The 18,479-nt window shown below is 55.0% G+C and overlaps 1 protein-coding gene across 1 annotated transcript; it reads right to left on the bottom strand.

Annotated features, from left to right (window-relative positions):
- Nucleotides 1–563: 563 nt before the first annotated feature.
- On the bottom strand, nucleotides 564–16,533 carry CYGB (cytoglobin). Its single transcript, XM_027730085.2, has 3 exons — nucleotides 16,000–16,533; nucleotides 6,041–6,272; nucleotides 564–5,497 (listed from the first exon to the last, which is right to left on the bottom strand). Exons 1-3 carry the CDS (start codon nucleotides 16,140–16,142, stop codon nucleotides 5,333–5,335), a joined length of 540 nt encoding a protein of 179 aa, XP_027585886.1. The 5' UTR covers nucleotides 16,143–16,533; the 3' UTR covers nucleotides 564–5,332.
- Nucleotides 16,534–18,479: the final 1,946 nt, after the last annotated feature.

Consider the following 18,479-nt stretch of genomic DNA (forward strand, 5'->3'; position numbering starts at 1 on the left):
TGGGGGGAAACCACAACGTGACCCAACCGTGCTGGGATCCATCCCACTGCAACGTGATCCAACCACAGCGAGAGGCACCGGAGGAGCCGCAAGGGACAGAGACGTGGAAAATGGGGCTCCTGCTGCTCAGGGAGCTGTTTGTTGTTTTTACAGGCTGAGAACTATCTCATAGCCCTCAGTGGTTGTGGTCATTGCATCTCGTGGCCATCAGCACACATTTTGGCCTGGCTGGGCTGGCAAAGGCACAGGAGCAGCTCCTGATCCAGGGAGAGACCCTGGAGGTTTGCACAACGTACCTGGAAGCCAAGTGAAGAGCCCAGAGGAGGAGCAGACCGTCCCCTTCTCACCTGCGCCGGTAAGATGCCTCCAGCCATCTCCCCCACCCTCATTGCAGAGGACAGGGAAGGACACATCCCCTCCCTTTGCTCCTGCTTTCCAGCCACAAAGCTCCCTCACCATTCCCTCAGAGCTAGCAGGAACCCCCAGACCCGTCTGGCCAAGGGGCAGCCCCCCAACAACCCCTCACCTTGCAGCCACCCCACCAGAAAGAAACCAAGCAGAGCTGGAGGGGGTTTGATTGATTTATCCACTGAAGATACAAGTTTCAGTTTAATAACACCATTTTGTCCGGTTACAAACATACTAAAAACCTACAAAAAGAAAAACAAGTTACACCCATCGTACACGGAACGGCCAAGTATAAAACCAGCACGGAAGCGCCGAGAAACACGAACATGAACAGTATCTGCAGCAGGAACAGGAAAGACACGGAGTTACATCAGACCACGCCAGCTCATGTCTGTGGGTCACGCTGGGACTGGTTAAGACATACTAACAATTAGAGACAACTTCAGCTATGGAAAATAATTAGCGCCGCAGCCTGTCGGAGAGGTCAGACCCAGGCGGGTAGTTTTATCCCTCCCTTTCCCTAAGTTGGTCCAAGGTTAGCACATGGGTTTCCCTCCCATCCATCTGTCTGGTTTCACTGGTGCTGGACCCAAGCAGCCCTCGCACCAACATCTCTGCACCAGGGCAGCTTCCCCACGGCAAGGGGCAGGGAAGGCTGAGCTCTGGCACCAGAGTCCAGCCAGACAAAATCTGGTCCCCACTGAAGTCACTGGGCACCCCCCACAGAGTGGGGAGACACTGGGATCCCCTTTACTGGGACAAAGTGGAGTGAAGTGGCAGGGATGCAAGAGGACTCCCGTGGGAGAGCCCGTGGCTCAGCTGCCTCGGGGATTTGTCTCACCACAAGAGAAGATGAGGGTGGTGGCACAAGGTCCCTAAGGGTTGTGGTGGTGCTGGGGTGTCTCTTCAGCTGTTCTGGTGCCTGTGGAGCTAAACCTGCCATGAACGTTGGCCATGGGGAGGAAGTGGATAGGGTGGACAGGATCTATGCCCCATTCCAACCCAACACTTCCTACTCCCTCCAGCGCTCAACTCCCTCTGACCAAACATTGAACTTGGGATGGGGTGACAAAAGTTGGTTGATATGAGTGGGTGCCCCCAAAGAGAGCCAGGACAAGGTGCTTGGGGGGGAAAACCTGCCCCAGGGACACCAAATCTCCCCTCACTCAGCATCCATCTGCCTCTGGCAGGGGGCACAAAGGTTTTCCCATCCCAATCACAGGTCCAAGCCCAGCCCTGATGACAATGGCAATGTGCTGGCTGAGCCAGGGGTTGGACAGGGCTGGGGGGACACAGGGATCCTCCCCAGGGCAGGAGAGAGAGCAGCATGTGCTGGCATCGTGCCCTGAGCCCTAACTTCTTACCTGTGAATTTTGGGGGAAGGACTTTGCAAGTTGGTCCCTACCTGCCACCACCAAGGAGAGCAAAACTGAACCTAAAGTGCCCTAAGCTCAGCCTGAGAGTGCCAGGAGGTGAAACATCAAGCCCCAGAGAGTAAGACCTGAAGGAAAGGGGGGATAAGGGGGTCCCCAGTCAGCTGTGGAGGGTTCAGGGATGGGGGGTGGATGGGGCTGGCAGTAACAGGGAACGACTGTGCGTGTGTGTGTGTGTGTGTGTGTGTGTGTGTGTGCTGGAGAGCCACGCACAGAACCAGGACCCGGCCTCCCTTTCTGCTCTTCCACTCAGCATTTATCAGCCCTGTCACTCTGGAATGGTATTTTTTATTTTTTTTTCCTTTTTCTGTTCATTTTCATCTCTCCCCAGATGAGAATTTTCCCCGGTTTAAGCAATACCTCCTCTGCTGCGGGCGGCAAAGAGGGGGCGTTCGCTTTATCTCCATCTCCTCCCCCCCGGAGCTTTGCCCTGGCTGCCCTCCTGCTTCATGTCACTTCCTACGAAACTGGTAAAAATAAACATGTTTTTGTTTGCATCTATTGGACTGGCCTGCAATTTGGCTGATGGGGGGCGGGGGGGAGGGCGCTCCTTGAGGGACAGCAGCTGCACACATCTGGATTTGCTTTAGGAAAACGTTCCTGGAAAAAAACCTCAAGCCCAGCACACACATGCGTGGGCACACGAGGCCATGGGTCAGGTTTTTTTCTGGAGATGTAAAAAAAGAAAGGAGAAACCAAGTGGGAGGACCTCCCTGCTGCTCCCCCAAAACCAAGGCACTCGGGTGGGTCAGGTACAAACATGGGGACTTTCCAGCCACCCCAAAGTGGCTTCCCTGTGGACTGGGAGCCCAGTTTTGGTCGTGGGAAGGGAAGGGCTTGCACTGCAAAAATAAAATTCCCACCTGGACGATATTAACCTTGAAGGTTAATGTGCAAATTTTGTCTGAAGATGAAACATCCCTTTACAGAAACACCCCTGGCCCAGCATCCGCAGAGCACAGGGAGTACATGAACTCATCAAAAACATGTGCTGCTGGCCTCGAGGTTTTGGCAGGAACCAGGGAAGCTGTGCTCGTGAGAGTCCTCTGATGTGCACACACACAAATATAATCTAACAGTCTTGTCCAAGCAATTGCTCTCCAGTCCTGCACTGGAGCAAAGTCAATGCTGAACGGGCTTTTCCCATCCATTCCCAACCCGGGCAGCAGCAGCTGCTTGAAGGATGCCTTCACTGACATGAGGGATGAGCAGCTGCTTTGACACTGATGGGAGCCAGAGGCAGCAGCTGCTGGCACCTTCACCAGTGCTGGTGGGCTGAATTTTGGCTCTAAATGACAGCCCACCTCACGAGCAAAGGCAGCATCACCTGTCACCCCATGCCTTCCTTTTTCAACCCCCTTGACCTCACACCCTGCCATGCCATGGACTGCTGTGCCCTGAGCCATTACTTCCACCCAATGGACACCCAGGATGTGCCATCACTCCAGGTGCCATTGCTCCATGAGTTTTACTGTGGGATGTAGGAAGGAAAGAACTGCAAGGCCAGATTGGCTGTAATGACATTATTGAAGCCCTGGAGCTATTCTGGGACTAACTCTGCTCCTGTGGCTCTGCAGGAAGGCAAGGGAACACTGGGGAATGCAGCCAAGAGGTTTAGAGCCTTCTCCAAATCCACTTTGCCCAGAGTTGGGGAACTGGGTGATGGCACAAACTCCTGGCTGCATCCAACAGAGCCCTCCAAGGAGAGGCACATTCACCCAGACACACCTGCCCTGCTGCTCTGAGCAGCAGTCCTGGGATTGCTCCCCAACCACGGGCAGTGCTGACACCTTGGCACAATGGAAAGGGCAGGGCTGGGGTCTGTGTCCTCACGGCAGGGGGATGTCCCCAGGGTGGCCGTGGGGATCCCAGTAGGAACCATGGGCTCTCTGCCTATCCAGCTGGCATCCAGGAGAGGAGCTGGTCTCTCTCAGGAAGCTGCCAGCTCTCCAGGACAAGTAGTGGAGTGAGGCCAGAGGAAATCTTGGAAGGGAACCCCCTTCCACTTCAACAGATAACATTGTCCTTAGTGCTAGAGCTCTAAAAATAAGAGACCTTTAGGGAAATACTGGATGACAAGGATTCCAAAGCTTCCCAGCACATCTGACACATCCTCAACCCTTTGCCAATCAGTTCCCAGAAATCCTATGAATCCAACCACTCGTGGGCAGGAGGCAACGGGGCTGCTCCTCCTCCCTTTTCCTGTAACTGCAGGGGAAACTGAGGCACAAACCAAGCAGACTCACCCAGAGGCCCAGCAGGAGTTGGTGTTGGAGGCAGGATGAGTGCTGCGAGCCCTGCAACCACTTTTTGGGGGGTGGGGGAGAAGCCTTTGTCAGGCACAGACAGGAGCACTGCCATCCCCGGGTGGGGGACACAGCTCCTGCATGGGCTGATTTCTACCAGGCACTTTATTTGAAGGAACCCAGTTTCACCACGAGGGCAGGAATATGCAAATATACAACAAGTTATTTATTAATTTTAACAGAGAAGGGACCTTTCTTCACACCTAGAAATCCCTCCTGCTGTGTCCATACCATCTTTCCCCTCCTGGTCACAGCCCAAACCCCCCTTCTCACCGTGCAGGGCAGAGCTGGACAGACAGACCTACACACACCGGCTCCCAGGGCAATGGCACGACATGTGCCACCCAAGCTCATCCTCAGGGAGCTGAAGGGCAGTGGGTGGACTCACCAGCTTCCTACATATGACACAGGGATCCCACCTACACACCATGCTCCGAGCCACGAGGGGAGGCAGCCCAAAGGCATCCCCCTCCTTCCCCACTCTCTCACGCTGCAGGAGCACATCTCTCCCTCCCCCTCACTCCCTCCAGCCCCAGGAGGGTTTGCAGCAGCCAGCCAAGGAAAGGGACTGTAGGTGATGGGAGAGGTGACAGCTGCAGCCAGCCCAGAGTGCAGGGTGATGGGCACCGAGAGCGCTGTGGGCACAGCTGTCAGCTCTGCCACCCTGCCAGGGGACACACAAAGTGCAAAGCAAAGCGTTTTCAGTGCCAGCTGGGCAGCTGGACGTCTCCATAAGCACTGTGCCCCCCAAAGCCGGGCCTAACCCAGGGGCTTTGCGTGGAAAATGAGGGTTGTGTTGTTCATCATCGAACGGGGCGGCAGCGCTTGTGCAAGGGACTTTGAGATGGCGCAAGTGAGGTGCAGAATTTGGGAGGTGGTGGTGGACAGGCCAGGACAGTAAGATGGAGCCAACAACCAGTGCTCTCCCCTCACCCTCTGCATCCCCTTCCAGTGTCCCCTGCAACTGCTTCACCCCGACCCACCCACACCCTTCGTGGTTCTATAGGTTTTTTTGGCTTATTTCTTTTGTTTTTAAACCCCATGAAGATCAAATTGTGACTTGGCAGCTGACAGAGCTGGCCCTACCAGGCTCCCCAGACTGAGCAAAGATCTTGAGAAGAGACCAGAGTGAAGTCCTGGGGTGAGTGAAGCCCTCCCTGCCCCTCGCCTGGCCCCGCTGGCCGCTCACAGGGTGGCAGTGGGGTACTGAGCCCAGCCCACCTCCTTGTACGCCGCCGTCACGTGGGTGTAGATGAGGGTCTTCATCTTGGTCCAGGCACCGTGAGCCTCTGGGGTGAAGTCGTTGGGATATTCCTCAGCAATGACCTCCAGCAGGACACCAGTGAGTTTCTGGAAGGAGGAGGACAGCAAGGGGTTAATAACTCTGTAGGGAGAAGCTAACAGCACATTTTGCTTTTTCCTAGGGAAAGCCATTGAATCCTCCTGCTGATTTCTGGGAATGAGACCTTCTGTGGGACAGACGGATGTCCTGAAGGTCTGTTGACACTCCTGGGAACAGACAGGGCAGGTAACCAGAGACCAAGGCATGGTGGGGTGCCCCAGTTTGGGCACCTCGGATTACTTAGTCCTGACTATAATGCTTGATTTCTAAAAGAAGGGACATACAGCCACGAACACGCTGGTAGGGCTGCAAGCAGGACACAGGTAGGCAGGATTCCCTGGGCAGGGGAATGTACTGGATGCTCCAGTGACTGTGTGTGGGAAGGGTGGTCTGCATGGGACAGTGTCACAGCTATGTGAGGAGCAACCCCCACATCCAGCCAAGCTCCTCCGGGCAAGGACAGGCAGCACCAACTCCCCACAGCTCCCTCTCTCCTGCCCTCTTCCTAATTTCTAAAGCACCCCAAAGATTACTTTGGTCCAACCCTTTACCTTAAAGTAGATGGGCTCCACTTTGTGCTTGAGGGCATGGGCTTTGCCCACCAGGGCCAGGACGGAGGAGACCTTTTCGGAGTCATTGAGGTTCTCCACCACAGTGTTGATGGCCCCCATGACCCGCCGGGCGTGCTTACGCAGCTGCAAGCTCCTCTCCATCTCCAGGGGGTCCTCCATGTGCTTGAACTGGCTGAAGTACTGCTTGGCCGAGGGGAAGTTCACAAAAAACCTTCGAGAAAGAATCGACACAAAATACCATCAGGAGGGCAGGAGCAGGCTGAGGGGTTAAAGCAAAGCACGGAGTGGTGGAGCCACCTCCTGCATCTGACACAGCCAGGGCTGGTTTTCCTGCTGAATTCCCCAGAATTTAGCTGCCTGAAAACCAGCAGGTTGATGCCTTTCTCCCAAACCTTCCCCATCTGCTACATGGGCATCACAGCTGGGTATTCATCTACAAAGCAGAGGCAAGACTGAGTTCTTGATGCCCAGAGATTCCACCCAGGTGCCAGATGCTGTATTCATGCCCACATACATCAAAACACGCCTCAGGGAGCTGCAGATGAGCATGAAAACCTCTCTTTATCTCAGCCAGCCTCTCCCTGCCCCTCTTCCTCAGTCTCACAGCAGCTTCCTGGCCCCATGGGCTTTATTCCTGTATTGCCACCCCAAACAGTTTCCCCCTACCCAGGTTATCTTCAGCTTTCACAGATCAGTCTCCTGCTGCATCTCAGCCCTGAGCTCACATCGTTGCTTATCTGTGCCAGGAGACATTTCCCCCAGCACAAGAACACCCTAAACCAGCCCCTCTGAGGGGGACTGGGGACCCTCTTTTCTACAAGATTAAATCAACCCCACCCAAATGCAGCTGAAAGAAGTTAAGGTGTGGTTGCAGCTGATATGCTCCCCTGGGAGGTGGAGGGCTGGAGGGGGCTGGGGGCTGAAAGGGACAAGGTGACAGGGTGCAGGGATGCCAACACCACCCATGCCAGCAGTGCAGCTGGTCGCTCTCGACAGCTGGGGCTGACACTTGAGTCACATTAACCACCCCCTTCCACCCAATTTATGCAAAAGAAAACCACGTCAGTGTTTGCTTCCTGCTTTCACCCAGCTCTCTCCCTCCTACTGGGCTCTCCCTGCCTCCTGGACCAGAGGAGGATGCTCAGAAAGTGGCAGAGGGCTCCCAAGCTGTCCCCCATCATGCCTGGGTCCAGACAGACTCCCTCTCTAGCCCCCTTCCTAAGCACCATCCCAAACCATGTGAACCTGAACCCATCCCACCGCTTTTTCCAACCATCATTACTTCCCTCCAGAACCAGGTGGGATCCTCTTCCCCACTCACCACTCCATGAATAATCGCAATATCGAGTACCAGGCTCCTTACCACTCTGCTATCCTCCTTTTTCCCCCCCTCCCTTCCTTCCCCCGCTCCCTTGGCTTGTGAAAGCTTGGGGGCATTGCCAAGGAAGCAGAGTGAAGCAGTGCCTGGAGTGCACCACCGCTTCTGTTGCTTCCCAAGGCATCTGGGATTCATCAGATGGCCCAAAATAGGTATTGGAGGTGTGAAGAGTGTGTGGTGGAAAGGAGGGGGGGAGGAAGGAAGGTGGAAGGAAGGGGGAGACAAGGTGTTGCTTTTAAAACTCAGAAGGGACCCATGACAAAACTCCCCTTGTTATTGTGCAGCCTCCTGCCCCTAGCAAAGCTCCTCCTGACACATCTGGTCCCTGCTGGGAGAAATCATTCCCAGGCCTGGCTGTCTCCAGCTCCTGTCACCACAGAGATGCTCAGCCAGGCTCTTTCAGCAGAAGGGGAACAGCAAGGGGGGGACTGACCCCTGCATTACCAGGAATCTCAGCATGTCCCTGCCAAGAGAAGGACCAAAAGGAGCCACTGGGATCACCACCTCTACCTCTCCCCACTTTTGGCCAGATACACCAGAGGCAAAGATTGATTAAACCCCCAAAAGTCCCCAACCTGGGTGAGACCAGGCCAGTGAAGGATGCAAATATTTGGTTTCCAACCTTTCCCCACTTCACAGACCTCAAGGTGATGCCCCCATGGGAGCTGAGCCCAGCAGCTTTCCCAAAGGACCTGCCATCAGGAGGGCACTGGTGCTGGAGGATGTAAAACCAGCAAACCCTCAGCTCATGTGCTCCATCCTGGGTCTGCTGGCTGTCTTTGGCGGAGAACTGAAACAGAGGAGCCCAAGCCACCTTTCCTTCAAGCTGAAAAGCAAATCCATGGCCGGCCAGACCTGCAGCCACCTCTCCTTGGAGAGGAGCAGGCGCCTGAGGCAAGAACCTCTGGCCTCGGGCAAATGTTTGAGCTGTCGAAGCACGAAGAAGAGGGAGGGAGGCTCAGTCAGGGTTAGTTGTTAATAAACAGAGAAGATTAATTTAACACAAAGGTTAAATATAACTAGAGGAAAGGAAGGGGAAAAAAAAAGTAAGAAATAAAATAACTCAAACAATGGCGAGTTAGAAGAGGTGTCAGTTGGGGTTTTTCCATCTACAGAACATTTTGAGAGTTCAAACATCGCAGGCTCTGCAATTTTGTTGGATCATTATGCATGTGTGTGTGTGGTTTGGGCTTTTTTTCTTCATCAGAGTCATTAAAAAGATGATATTTACCATTGCATATCACACAAAATGATGATTGATAGGAACCAGATGCCTGCATACCGATCTCATTAAATTTCTTTTTAAGCGATTCCATTCTGCACCCGCTAATTTGTACTCTGTGAGCTACATCTGGACCCAGTGGACAGGATGTCAGGATTGCTTTTCCTCTCTCTTTTGCCCTTTTAACAACTTTAAGGACACAATCATTCCCAGTAGCAGAGCCAAAGGAAATAATTAAGGTGCAAACCCACTGCAGTTACTGGAAACCTGTTTTCTGTTAGGGAGGAGATGCCACTTCTCCTCCCATCTCCCCATCTTCCTCCCTCTCCCCAGACCGTGAAGAGCAAACCCTGCACGGAGGAAATCTCCAAGCCCAGCCACCTCTTTCCCTCCCCAGCTAGACAGAGGATACACGGGTGCTATTCACTCAGTCCCCCCAAGCACCTAAACCCTTAATGCTTCACTTACCCTGTTTGTAAACTGAGAGGGAAAATGCTACTGAGCCCTCAGAGCTGCTGAGAGGCTTCAGCTGAACCCCCAGCCAGCACTTGGAGACTGTTTTTTTTTCTAGATTTCCATAGAATCATTTAGGTTGGAAGAGGCCTTTAAGATCACCGAGCCCAACTCTCAACCCAGCACTGCCGAGCCCACCACCAAAACACGTCCCCAAGTGCCACAACCACATATCTTTTAAATCCCTCCAGGGTTGGTGACTCAACCTATCGATGCTTTCATGTTTTCTCTCGCCTCGTCCCTCTACGTGGGAGAAGCTCTAAGGCAGCCTGGAGCCTCTCCCCGTCCCTTTTCAAACCTCTCCCTCTGCTCGGGTGCCTACAAAGCAGCTGATAATGGGTAGGCAGGTGGTGTGTGATGCTGCTATTTATTATGCCGAGGGCTGTCTCACCGCTTCGCCTGCACGTTCCCCCTGCTCCTCCCAGCCACCTGTAGTCTATCATCCATCTTCAGGCTGGGGCAAGGGTGCTCCCAGCGTTTACAGCTCCCAGCCTAAGGTGAGAAAGGTCTCAGACGTGTCAATGCCACAGCCCGGCAAGACAGAAAAAGGGGAAGCAAATAGGAGTGAGAACGGGATGGTGCCTGCTTGCTCCTGTGTCCTCTCTCTGAAAGCTCCTAGACAGGTGGAGGTGGTGGTGGGCAACGTCTCCAGCTCTGGCACAGGAGGGCTGGAGGGAAAAGGGCCAAGCCCCCCATCCACACACTGATGCTAAATTCAACTTCTTCTGCGGCTGAGGGAGAAGAGCTGTAGCTGGCCTTCCTCCAGGTGAAGCCCACATCCCGCTGCACAGCCTTGGGAGCAGAATCCAGCACAACACTGAGCTGTGCTCAGAGGCTGTAATGCCCCCCTGCCCAAGGGCAGAGGGACCAGGACACCCCAGGGAGGCTGGGAGTGGACCCAGCAGCAAGATGTCATCAAATACATTTGGACATGAGCTATCAACCCCCAGGGGCATATCCTGCTCACTTGTGTGCACAACTCACACCTCCAAGTCCTCATGGCTGCTGTCTTCCCCTACCACTTATGTAGATTCAGCCCAAAGCTTCTTGGCTGCATGGACGAACCTTTAGGGCAGGGGTAAGGACAGCTTTCATCAGTAAATGAATTAATAGCTCCAAAGTGGCTTTCCCACACACCTCTGCCTTCCTACTTCCCTTGCAATCCCTGTTGCTCAGTGATTTCATGCACAGCATCCTCCTCAGCCCCTCTACATTTGTGTCCCTGTCCCTCTCCACTGCTAAACCATTGTCCCTGCCCACTGGATGCAAGCAACACAGAAGGATGGAACACATCAGGCTCCTCCACCCCACCACCAGCACCTCCCCCTGCACCCAGCATCCTTCCTACAGCCCTACGAGGCCCAGCAGGGTCTATGGGTGTCAGGAAACGATGTGAAAACAAGATTCTTGCCTCCCAGGCAAACACACAGTGAGGATGGAGCTTTCTGGAGCTGGGCTGCAAGTCCCTGACCCCCAAGGACTGCAGAGGGGTTTGGAGCTGGAAGAAACCCCCTGGCCAGGTAGAGGGGAGTGACAAAAACTCACAAGGATGTGGTTTGTGTGCTGGGCCCCACCATCCGTCCAGCAAAATCGGGAACCTGTGTTTTGCCGGTGTCCACCACCACACGCCTACAATCCGACGCTCCCACGGGGATTTCCAGCAGCCCCGGCTCAGCGCTCGCCCCCGGCGCCGTGCTCCAGCAGGATCGCCAGCCAGCCGGCACTCTGCGTTCCCCAGCCGCGCTCAGCGCCTGCCAGCCTGCCGAGGGCTGTCCTGACATTTCCCTGCCTTTAATGAGCCCTGAAACTCCGCAGGCGGGCGCTCGCCCAGCCGCGTCCGGGTGCAGCCCCGCTCCGCTGCCGCTGCAGCCTCATTACCGGAGCGGGCTGGCAGAGCGCAGACTTGGCCCTCGCCGCCTGCTCTGGAGGAGGGATTGTCAGGGCTGGTACCAACGCATCCAGCATGTCCTTAGCCACAGACAGGGAAACCGTCCGGGGAAACCGCTCATCCCCCGTGCCTTTGCTTCCCTTGGACAGGGACGTCCTCGCAGCTCTCGGCGGGTCAAGTGGGATCTTTCTACCCCCGTGTGGTTCACAAGCAATGCAAGGGCAGCCCTGGGACAGGGGACATGGGAAAGGCTCTTCTTGGGTCACCCTGAGAGCTGCTGACAGCCTTCAGGCTGTGTCTGGGGCAGGATGTGCCACAGGGATCTCCCCAAGCCACCTTGGCCGTGAGGCAGGTGAAAGGGCTGCGATCAGAGAGATGACACAGTCATGGGAAAAGGGGCTGTTTCAAGACTGACCTTATTAAACCCACACTCACCCCTTCACCACTCATGGAAAGGCTGTTGGGTTGGGAAATGTTCCTCGTGCATGTCCTTGTCAGCAGAGCAGTGTCCTGCTGCTTTGTGGCTCTCCCTGTCTCTGGAAAAACATCTCCCCAGCTTGACCACAATGACTTGTGAGCATGGGACAAGCCATGGGACAGGGACATTGCTGCTGGTCCTTTCACTGGGCCCTTTTCAAAGTGAGATATTGCATCTCTCTGAGCTGCTCTGCTCTGAAATGTGCCCTTCAACAGCCAGGAATGGAGCCCTATAGACGCCTCCACAAAACACATGTTGGCTTTGGGGGTAGCTGCAAAATCATTTCTTTAAATGCCATTTTTGCGTGGATTCAACCCATATTTTTTAGATTCAGCTAAAAAAAAAAAAGTTTTCTGCATTGCCAGACCCATTACTCAGACTTTTTCCTATTTTAACCTAAAACTTCCAATAATGTCTGGCATCCAAGGACTGCTTTCATATTTCAAAGCTCTTTGCAAACTGTCTGAATCCAGGTGTGTTTGCTCAGGCTAAGCAGACCCAGACTGTCGAAATCCGGGGGCCTGATCCTGCACTGACAAACCTTTTGCTTTCCCTCCTATACCTCCTGAGGGGGAAAGAGCACGTCAGAAGTGATGGAGAAGGTAACAACGTTGGAAATTCAGAAAGCTGATGGGTCTGGAGTGGAAATGCAGGGAACAGTGACAGAGAAGCCCTGTGGAGGTGGCACAGCCCGTGGTGGCTGTGGCAGGTTGCGTCGCCTGCTCTTGGTGCAGCGTTAACATTTGGTACAGATTTTCCTGGGATTAAATAGAAACTATTCCTGGGTTTTATCCCCCGATGGGATCCATAAAGTTTTGTGGTCCCACATCTGTGACCGTGGTACGTGTGTGTGGGTGTGGGAGCGAATGTGCGTGTGCTGGTCGGGACAGGCTGCGGTTTTAGCCCTGCAGTCCTGGGCTTAGTCAGGGTCTGCAAAGGACTGAGGGTGCCAATCCCTCACTGATGCTCCCCCAGGGGTGCTCCCAGCCTCTATGTGCCACGGAGGGCTGAGCCACCTGGGTGTGTGCATCCCCCAGCCCAGTCTCAGAATGTGGGGTTACTGGCAATCAATCATTGGGAGGGAAAAGGGTGACCTTGGGGGGTGATGGCCACGTGCTGGGGGGGCTCCTGCACTGCACAGCGAGGGCTAATGCAGGTGCCAGAGGGGCTGAGGGCTGCCCTGCTCCCCTGGCACACTTGGGCTCCCCACTGTGAGCTCTGGAGTGAGGGGGGTTCAAGAAGGACTGATTCCTAAATTACAGATGGGGAAACTGAGGTACAGCAACGAGCCTGGGGACATGGGGAGGCTATGGGCGAGCTGCAGCCAAGGGCTCCCATCTGTGCCAGCCAGCATGCCCACTTGGGAGTGACCCAGCCAGTACACATGGCCCTGGATGAGCAGCTCCGGGCTCCAGCTGCAGCTCCAGAGCCAGCTCCAGCTCCAGCAAGGGTTAAGGCAGCTGTGAGAAGAAGCTGCAGAGGCCCCTGAGCTCCCAGGGAGGAAGATGAGCGAGGCAAGGAGACTGTGCTTCCTCCGGCTGGAGGCTCCCCACTGAGGAAATTGTCAATTAGCGACATAGTTTTAACCACAGAGCGCAGATTCCCAGGATCCGGTGGCTGCTCAGCCGTATTCCCCATTATTTGTGTTTGTGTCCCCCAGGACCCCAGAGCCCTGTGAGATCAGGGACCCACCATGCTGGGGGCAGGACCCCAGGGATTTGCTGTGGCTTCAAGCACTAACAGCAGCCACGGGGGATGGGAACACGATGCCCAGCTCTGAGCCTCAGTTTCCCCATTGGCAAAGCATGGAAGGGCTGGGGGTGGAGGGGTGGGATGCTGGTCGAGGCAGAGGGAGCTGGGCTAGGTTTCTGCAGGATGCCAGCACTGCAGCCCTGCCTTTTGCAGGGGCATTGCTGCCTCCCTGCCTCCACTCTTGGGGCACAGGATCAGACCCCAGATTAATGTCAACTTTTTATGTCCAGAAAAGTAATTCCTTGCCCTAAGCAGCTCTGAAGGGATGGAGAGGGGATGGAGCAGGAAAGCATGGAGAGACCCTTTGCCACCAGATACAGTCAATTCCCTGGTCACAACACCAAGAACAGGAGTGCTGATAGATTTACATGCTTTCACTGCTCTGCACGTGGGGGTTGCACCAAATGGGGCACCACAGCCGTGCATCCCCCTCCCCTCTCCCTGACCACACCTGTGCCCATCCCTTTCTGCCTCAGTTTCCCCAGCAAGATGGGGAGGAACACCGGCCCAGCACTGGTGAAGCAGGGAGGCTGACTGGGCAGCGCTCAGCCCCCAGCACGTCGTGTGGGTGCCCACCCAAAGTCTGCCGGCCAGGTCACCTCCCACCAACCCCCACCAGTGTCTGCCCACTGCCCCCTCCCCAGCCCCGACCTCTGGAGCTGCTGAATCATGTCTTGGGAAGTGGCTGCCGCCGGCCCGCGCCGCCCGTGCTCCCGGCGGCCTCCACGCATGACCCACTTCTCCCGGCAGCTGATGCCATCTGGGAAAGGCAGCCGGGAGAGCAGCAGCCGCCGGTGCTCCAGCCCTGGCCAGGGCTGCCCTGCTTTTGCCCGGCACGTGCTTCCCCAGGCAGCTCAGGTGGAGCCTGTCGGAGCTCACGGGGGGAGTGGAGCTCAGGGCAGCAGCACGAAACCCTCGTTGGGGACAGGGTGTGTGACCAGGGGGACAGCTCAGCCGCTGTGGCCGTGGCACAGGGATGCAGGCAGGTGTGCTGCTCCAACCAGTGCTGCTGGAGAGGACGGCACCGCTTCCAAATTACATCACTGTCCCCGGGGACATGCACTGAAAGTCCAGACCTCACTTACAGCATCCAAGGGAAGCTCTGGCTGAGGGAGCAGGTGGCAGGTTTAGCTGGGATGTGCCAGGGCACGTGCCATGACTAAGGATGTAAAGGCTCCCAAGGAGCTGGGGTTCACCCTAGGAGGCAGCTCTGTCCTGCCCTGTTGTCACAGCAGGGGGAAACCTTCACCTCAGTGCCACAATTATGCCTGGAATAAAAGAACAACCAACTGGATGAAAAACTTCTACTGGGAAAGTTTGAGTCAGGGCCAGAGCTTGGCCACATGGTCCCTGCTGCCACACCTCGATGCCCCTCATGCCCAATGTCATTTTGGAATCTGCAAAGGGGTCTTGGTAGGAAAATCCCATTGCAGTGCTGGCAGCAAGCCTGAAGGGAAATCAACTCTGCTTACCAGCATGACCAGGGAGGCTCCACTCCCTGCAGACCCTACAGGCTTGGGGCATCAGCTCACAGGCTATTGGAAAACTTTGGAATGATTATTAGTAAACAGCAAATCCATCCAAGGAGTTCTCCAAGCACTCAGAGTCCCCTACTGCAGGACTGAAATGAGAAGGACACAACCCAGTCTATCATTTCCAAATAGGGGTGCCTGGTGTTGGGTCAAGGTGGGAGCCTGACCAGGGACATCCCAGCATTACTGATCCCTGGGATGAATGGTGGGAGCTTTGATTCTCTGGACAGTGTCTTTGCTGTTTAGCAAGAGGTCAATGTAGGCATCTTGTCTGCCCCTCTCCTCATCCTGCCTATCCTCTTTTCCCCTCTTAAATAAGGGAAACAGCCTGCTGGTGCTGCACCCCACTGACACCCCAAAGTCACAGAGTCCATGTGACCCTGTGGGATTCCTGCTTGATGCTTTCCTGGGGTACCAGGACATGGTTGCACCTGCAGACAACACAGGAACCCCCACCTGCCTCTGCTCCCCACCTCAAGAGCATCTCCCTTGTTCTGGTTTCAGGTACAGACCTGAGACTCGGAGCTGCCCGTCTGTGCTGCACAGCCCCACGCCATCGGGCGATGCTCTGCACCCCGATCCCGGGACTGCAGGGTCCCTGTCCCCCCACAGCCCCCATCTCCTGCCTGTGCCCCCCACGCCCCCCTTCCACGGCCAACTTCAGTGCCCTCCTTCCCGCCGACGCTGCCGCCGGAGGGACAGATGGTGCCCTCGGAGACACACCTGCTTGGGTTTTATCTTGGCTCCCAACTTGCATTATTTCACCCGCCAGCCTGCTACGTCCCCGTGCCATCCGCACGCAGCTCACTGGGGGGGTGTAAAAACCCAGACCCCCAACCCACCCAAACCCGGCGCTGAGCTCCCCCCGCCTCCGCCGCCCCCCCAGCCCTGTCCACAGGGTAAGGTGACCTTTGCATGGAAGCAGCTTCCCCCAAAGTCCCCGGCAAGGCTGCCCCCTCTCCCCCCGCCGCCGCCACCCAGCTCAAAGGTGTGGGAATCCAAGGAGCGCTGTGAAACCCTCCCTGCTCTCCCAGGCAGTGAATACACCCAGCCAGCTCCCCACTCACTGTCATTCATCTCTGCTCAGTTCTATATATTGTTCTGCCTCTTCCTCAGCTATAAAGAGATTTAGTTGGATTTGCTGCTTCCTTTTTTTTGGTTTGTTTTTTAAATACCTGATGAGTATGGAGACCCCAACGTCCTCGCAGTTTGCATATACTCTGCTCCATATCTCTTGAATAACCTTTTTTTCTGCGTCTGAGATCTCTTCACTTCTTTCCCATCTCTCAATCTCCATTTCTCCCTGGACTTTCTCCATGAAAAACAGCCGGCAGGATCCTCCGGGAAGCCAGGAGGAGATAAAGAGAGATGTGTGTGAGCGGGTATATCCTGGGAGAGGAGACAAGGTGTTTGCTCGGCGGCCGTGCGGGTGCTGGCGGCTCTGCGATGTGTGGATGTGTATGAGAGTGTGTGTGTGTGTGTGTGTGTGTGTGTGTGTGCGTGTGTGTGAGCTCGGCTGCCTGTCGGCGTGTTTATATATGTAATTTAAAAAATATCCCGGAGGTATGATGCGTGCAGTCAGATCTCAGATCTCCCAGTGCTGTCCATGGCTGTAGTTAGCTTCAGCTCGCCTCGGATGTGTGTGGCTGACTGATGAGGAACTGCCTAAAAGTAAAATATTCAAAGGCATTGCAAGACCAGCCTCTTCACCAATGTGTGAACGTGAGCTCACTTTCTCCCTCTCTCCTCCTCTCTCCCACTCCTCCCTCCTCTTTTTTTTTTTTTTTTCCTCCACGAAAGGGAGGGATGAGAGCGATGTTCTGGGCAACATCAGGACGGTGCTGGCGGGGGGAGGTAGGGCTGGAAGTTTTTTTTCCAGCCCTTTGTAAACAGCTCAGAGGAAATTCAGAATCCAAAGTGCTGAGTTAAAGTTAGCCCAACCTCTGGCTGCTCCAAGTTCTGCCTCGGTTCTCCTCTTTGCCCTCTCTGATTTTGCAGGAGGTGATGTTTGGAAGGACAGACCCACACTCCCCTCTGATTCTTGGGGCGAGAGGGGAACACAAGGCACCCCCACTGTGAGCATCTCTTTGCCCCCCAAAAGAGATTGTGGTCGGTCCCATAGGGACTTTTTCAATGCCGAGAATTTGCTCTCCCTTTTCGGGGCAGGACCCAACTGAAAGGGATCTGGAGTTAAGACACTTGTGAAATGAAGGTATTACTGTCGTTCTGCGATTGCACTGCTCCTGGCAGTGCCTTGTCAGGGAACACCTCCACTCCAGGCTTCCCGCCGCCTTCGTGGGTGTGCTTTTGGGCTGGTTTTTACCCAAATGCCATCTCCAGCTCCTTGGCAATCCGGCATATTAAACCCGCAGCACAGTCCATTTGCAGAGCGAGCAGGAAAATCCTACGGAGGCTTGTAATAACCGGCAGTCCCCCAGAGGGGGATCAGAGACAAGGGAAGCAGCGGGTGAGCGCAGCCGCCTCCCGCACCCGCTGCGCACCCTCGCAGGGCAGACAGGCAGACGGACGGACAGACGGGCTGCGGGTGTGCTCTGACACCCGAGCAGGCAGGCTGGGGGGTGGCTGAGCCCCTTGGGGATCTGGAGCTTTGTTACTGCAGATCTGTCGAGGCTTTTTGCCTTGTATTTCTCCTCCAAACCATCCCTGGCCACCTCCCCGTTAGCAGCCGCCAGACTGGCGGTGTCAGCAAATTTGCTCTTGCAGAGCTAATGAGAGCTGGTGGAGAACACGCCGCCCGCAGATCCCCCACTGTGGATCCCCCCGTGAATATATGCTGGGACAGACCAGGAGCCCCAGGCACCCGTGAATCCCTCAGCTCAAGTACAAAGCTCAGCTGGGAGCTGCCAAAACCACCGGTGTGACAACACAGCAGTGTGGCCAATCTGACCCGGCCAGAGGTCGGGAATTTTTCAATAACACCATCACCAGCTGCTGAATCGTCAGATTTTCACCAAGTTTTTGGATTTGCCTTCTGCCCATTGGCCACTGGGATTAGTGTCCATGAGCCTCTGCTCAAACACTAACTGCAGTGTCCCCAGGTGGTCACCATGCAGCAGAGAAACCCCTCTGGTCCAAGGATGGCATGGCCAAGCTTATTGCCTGCCCTTGAAGTGCAGGGGAAGAGGTGCTTTAGACTTAGCTTAAACACAGAGAGACCCAGCTTAAAACCAGAGCAAAACAGCAATGCAGGGCAAGCACTTTCAAAAAGGGGAAACGACCAAATTCTGACCAATATGAACAGTGGGGCAATAATCTAAGTGGAGCACTGCTTCTCACTGTGTGTTTAAAGAAAAGGACTCTTTGAAGCTTTTGTACCTGGTGTCCTCATCCACACTGGCACCTGGTTCCATGGTGAGCCTGGGCACAGTGGGTGCATTGCTTTGCTCCCTGGCACCAGGAGTTGAAGGGTCTCTGCTCAAGAGTCTCCATTTAGAAATATTAAAATATTAGAAAAATTAGAAAAGTAAGTGAGAAGTCCCCCAGCCTCTTCCAGATTTCTGCCTCCCTCTCTGGGGTCATCACTTCTGGCCCTGGCAGAAGCCCAGCCCTGTTCCCATGTGCCATCCCGCTCCGCAAAGAGGAGAGGGAGAGTAAAGTGGTGGTGATGCTCTGCTGTCTCAAAATCCCAAACAAT

This window comes from Pipra filicauda, unplaced genomic scaffold, assembly GCF_003945595.2.
Source record: "Pipra filicauda isolate LSUMZ 115617 unplaced genomic scaffold, ASM394559v2 scaffold80_size11013439_pilon, whole genome shotgun sequence".
Taxonomy (NCBI): Eukaryota; Metazoa; Chordata; class Aves; order Passeriformes; family Pipridae; genus Pipra; species Pipra filicauda.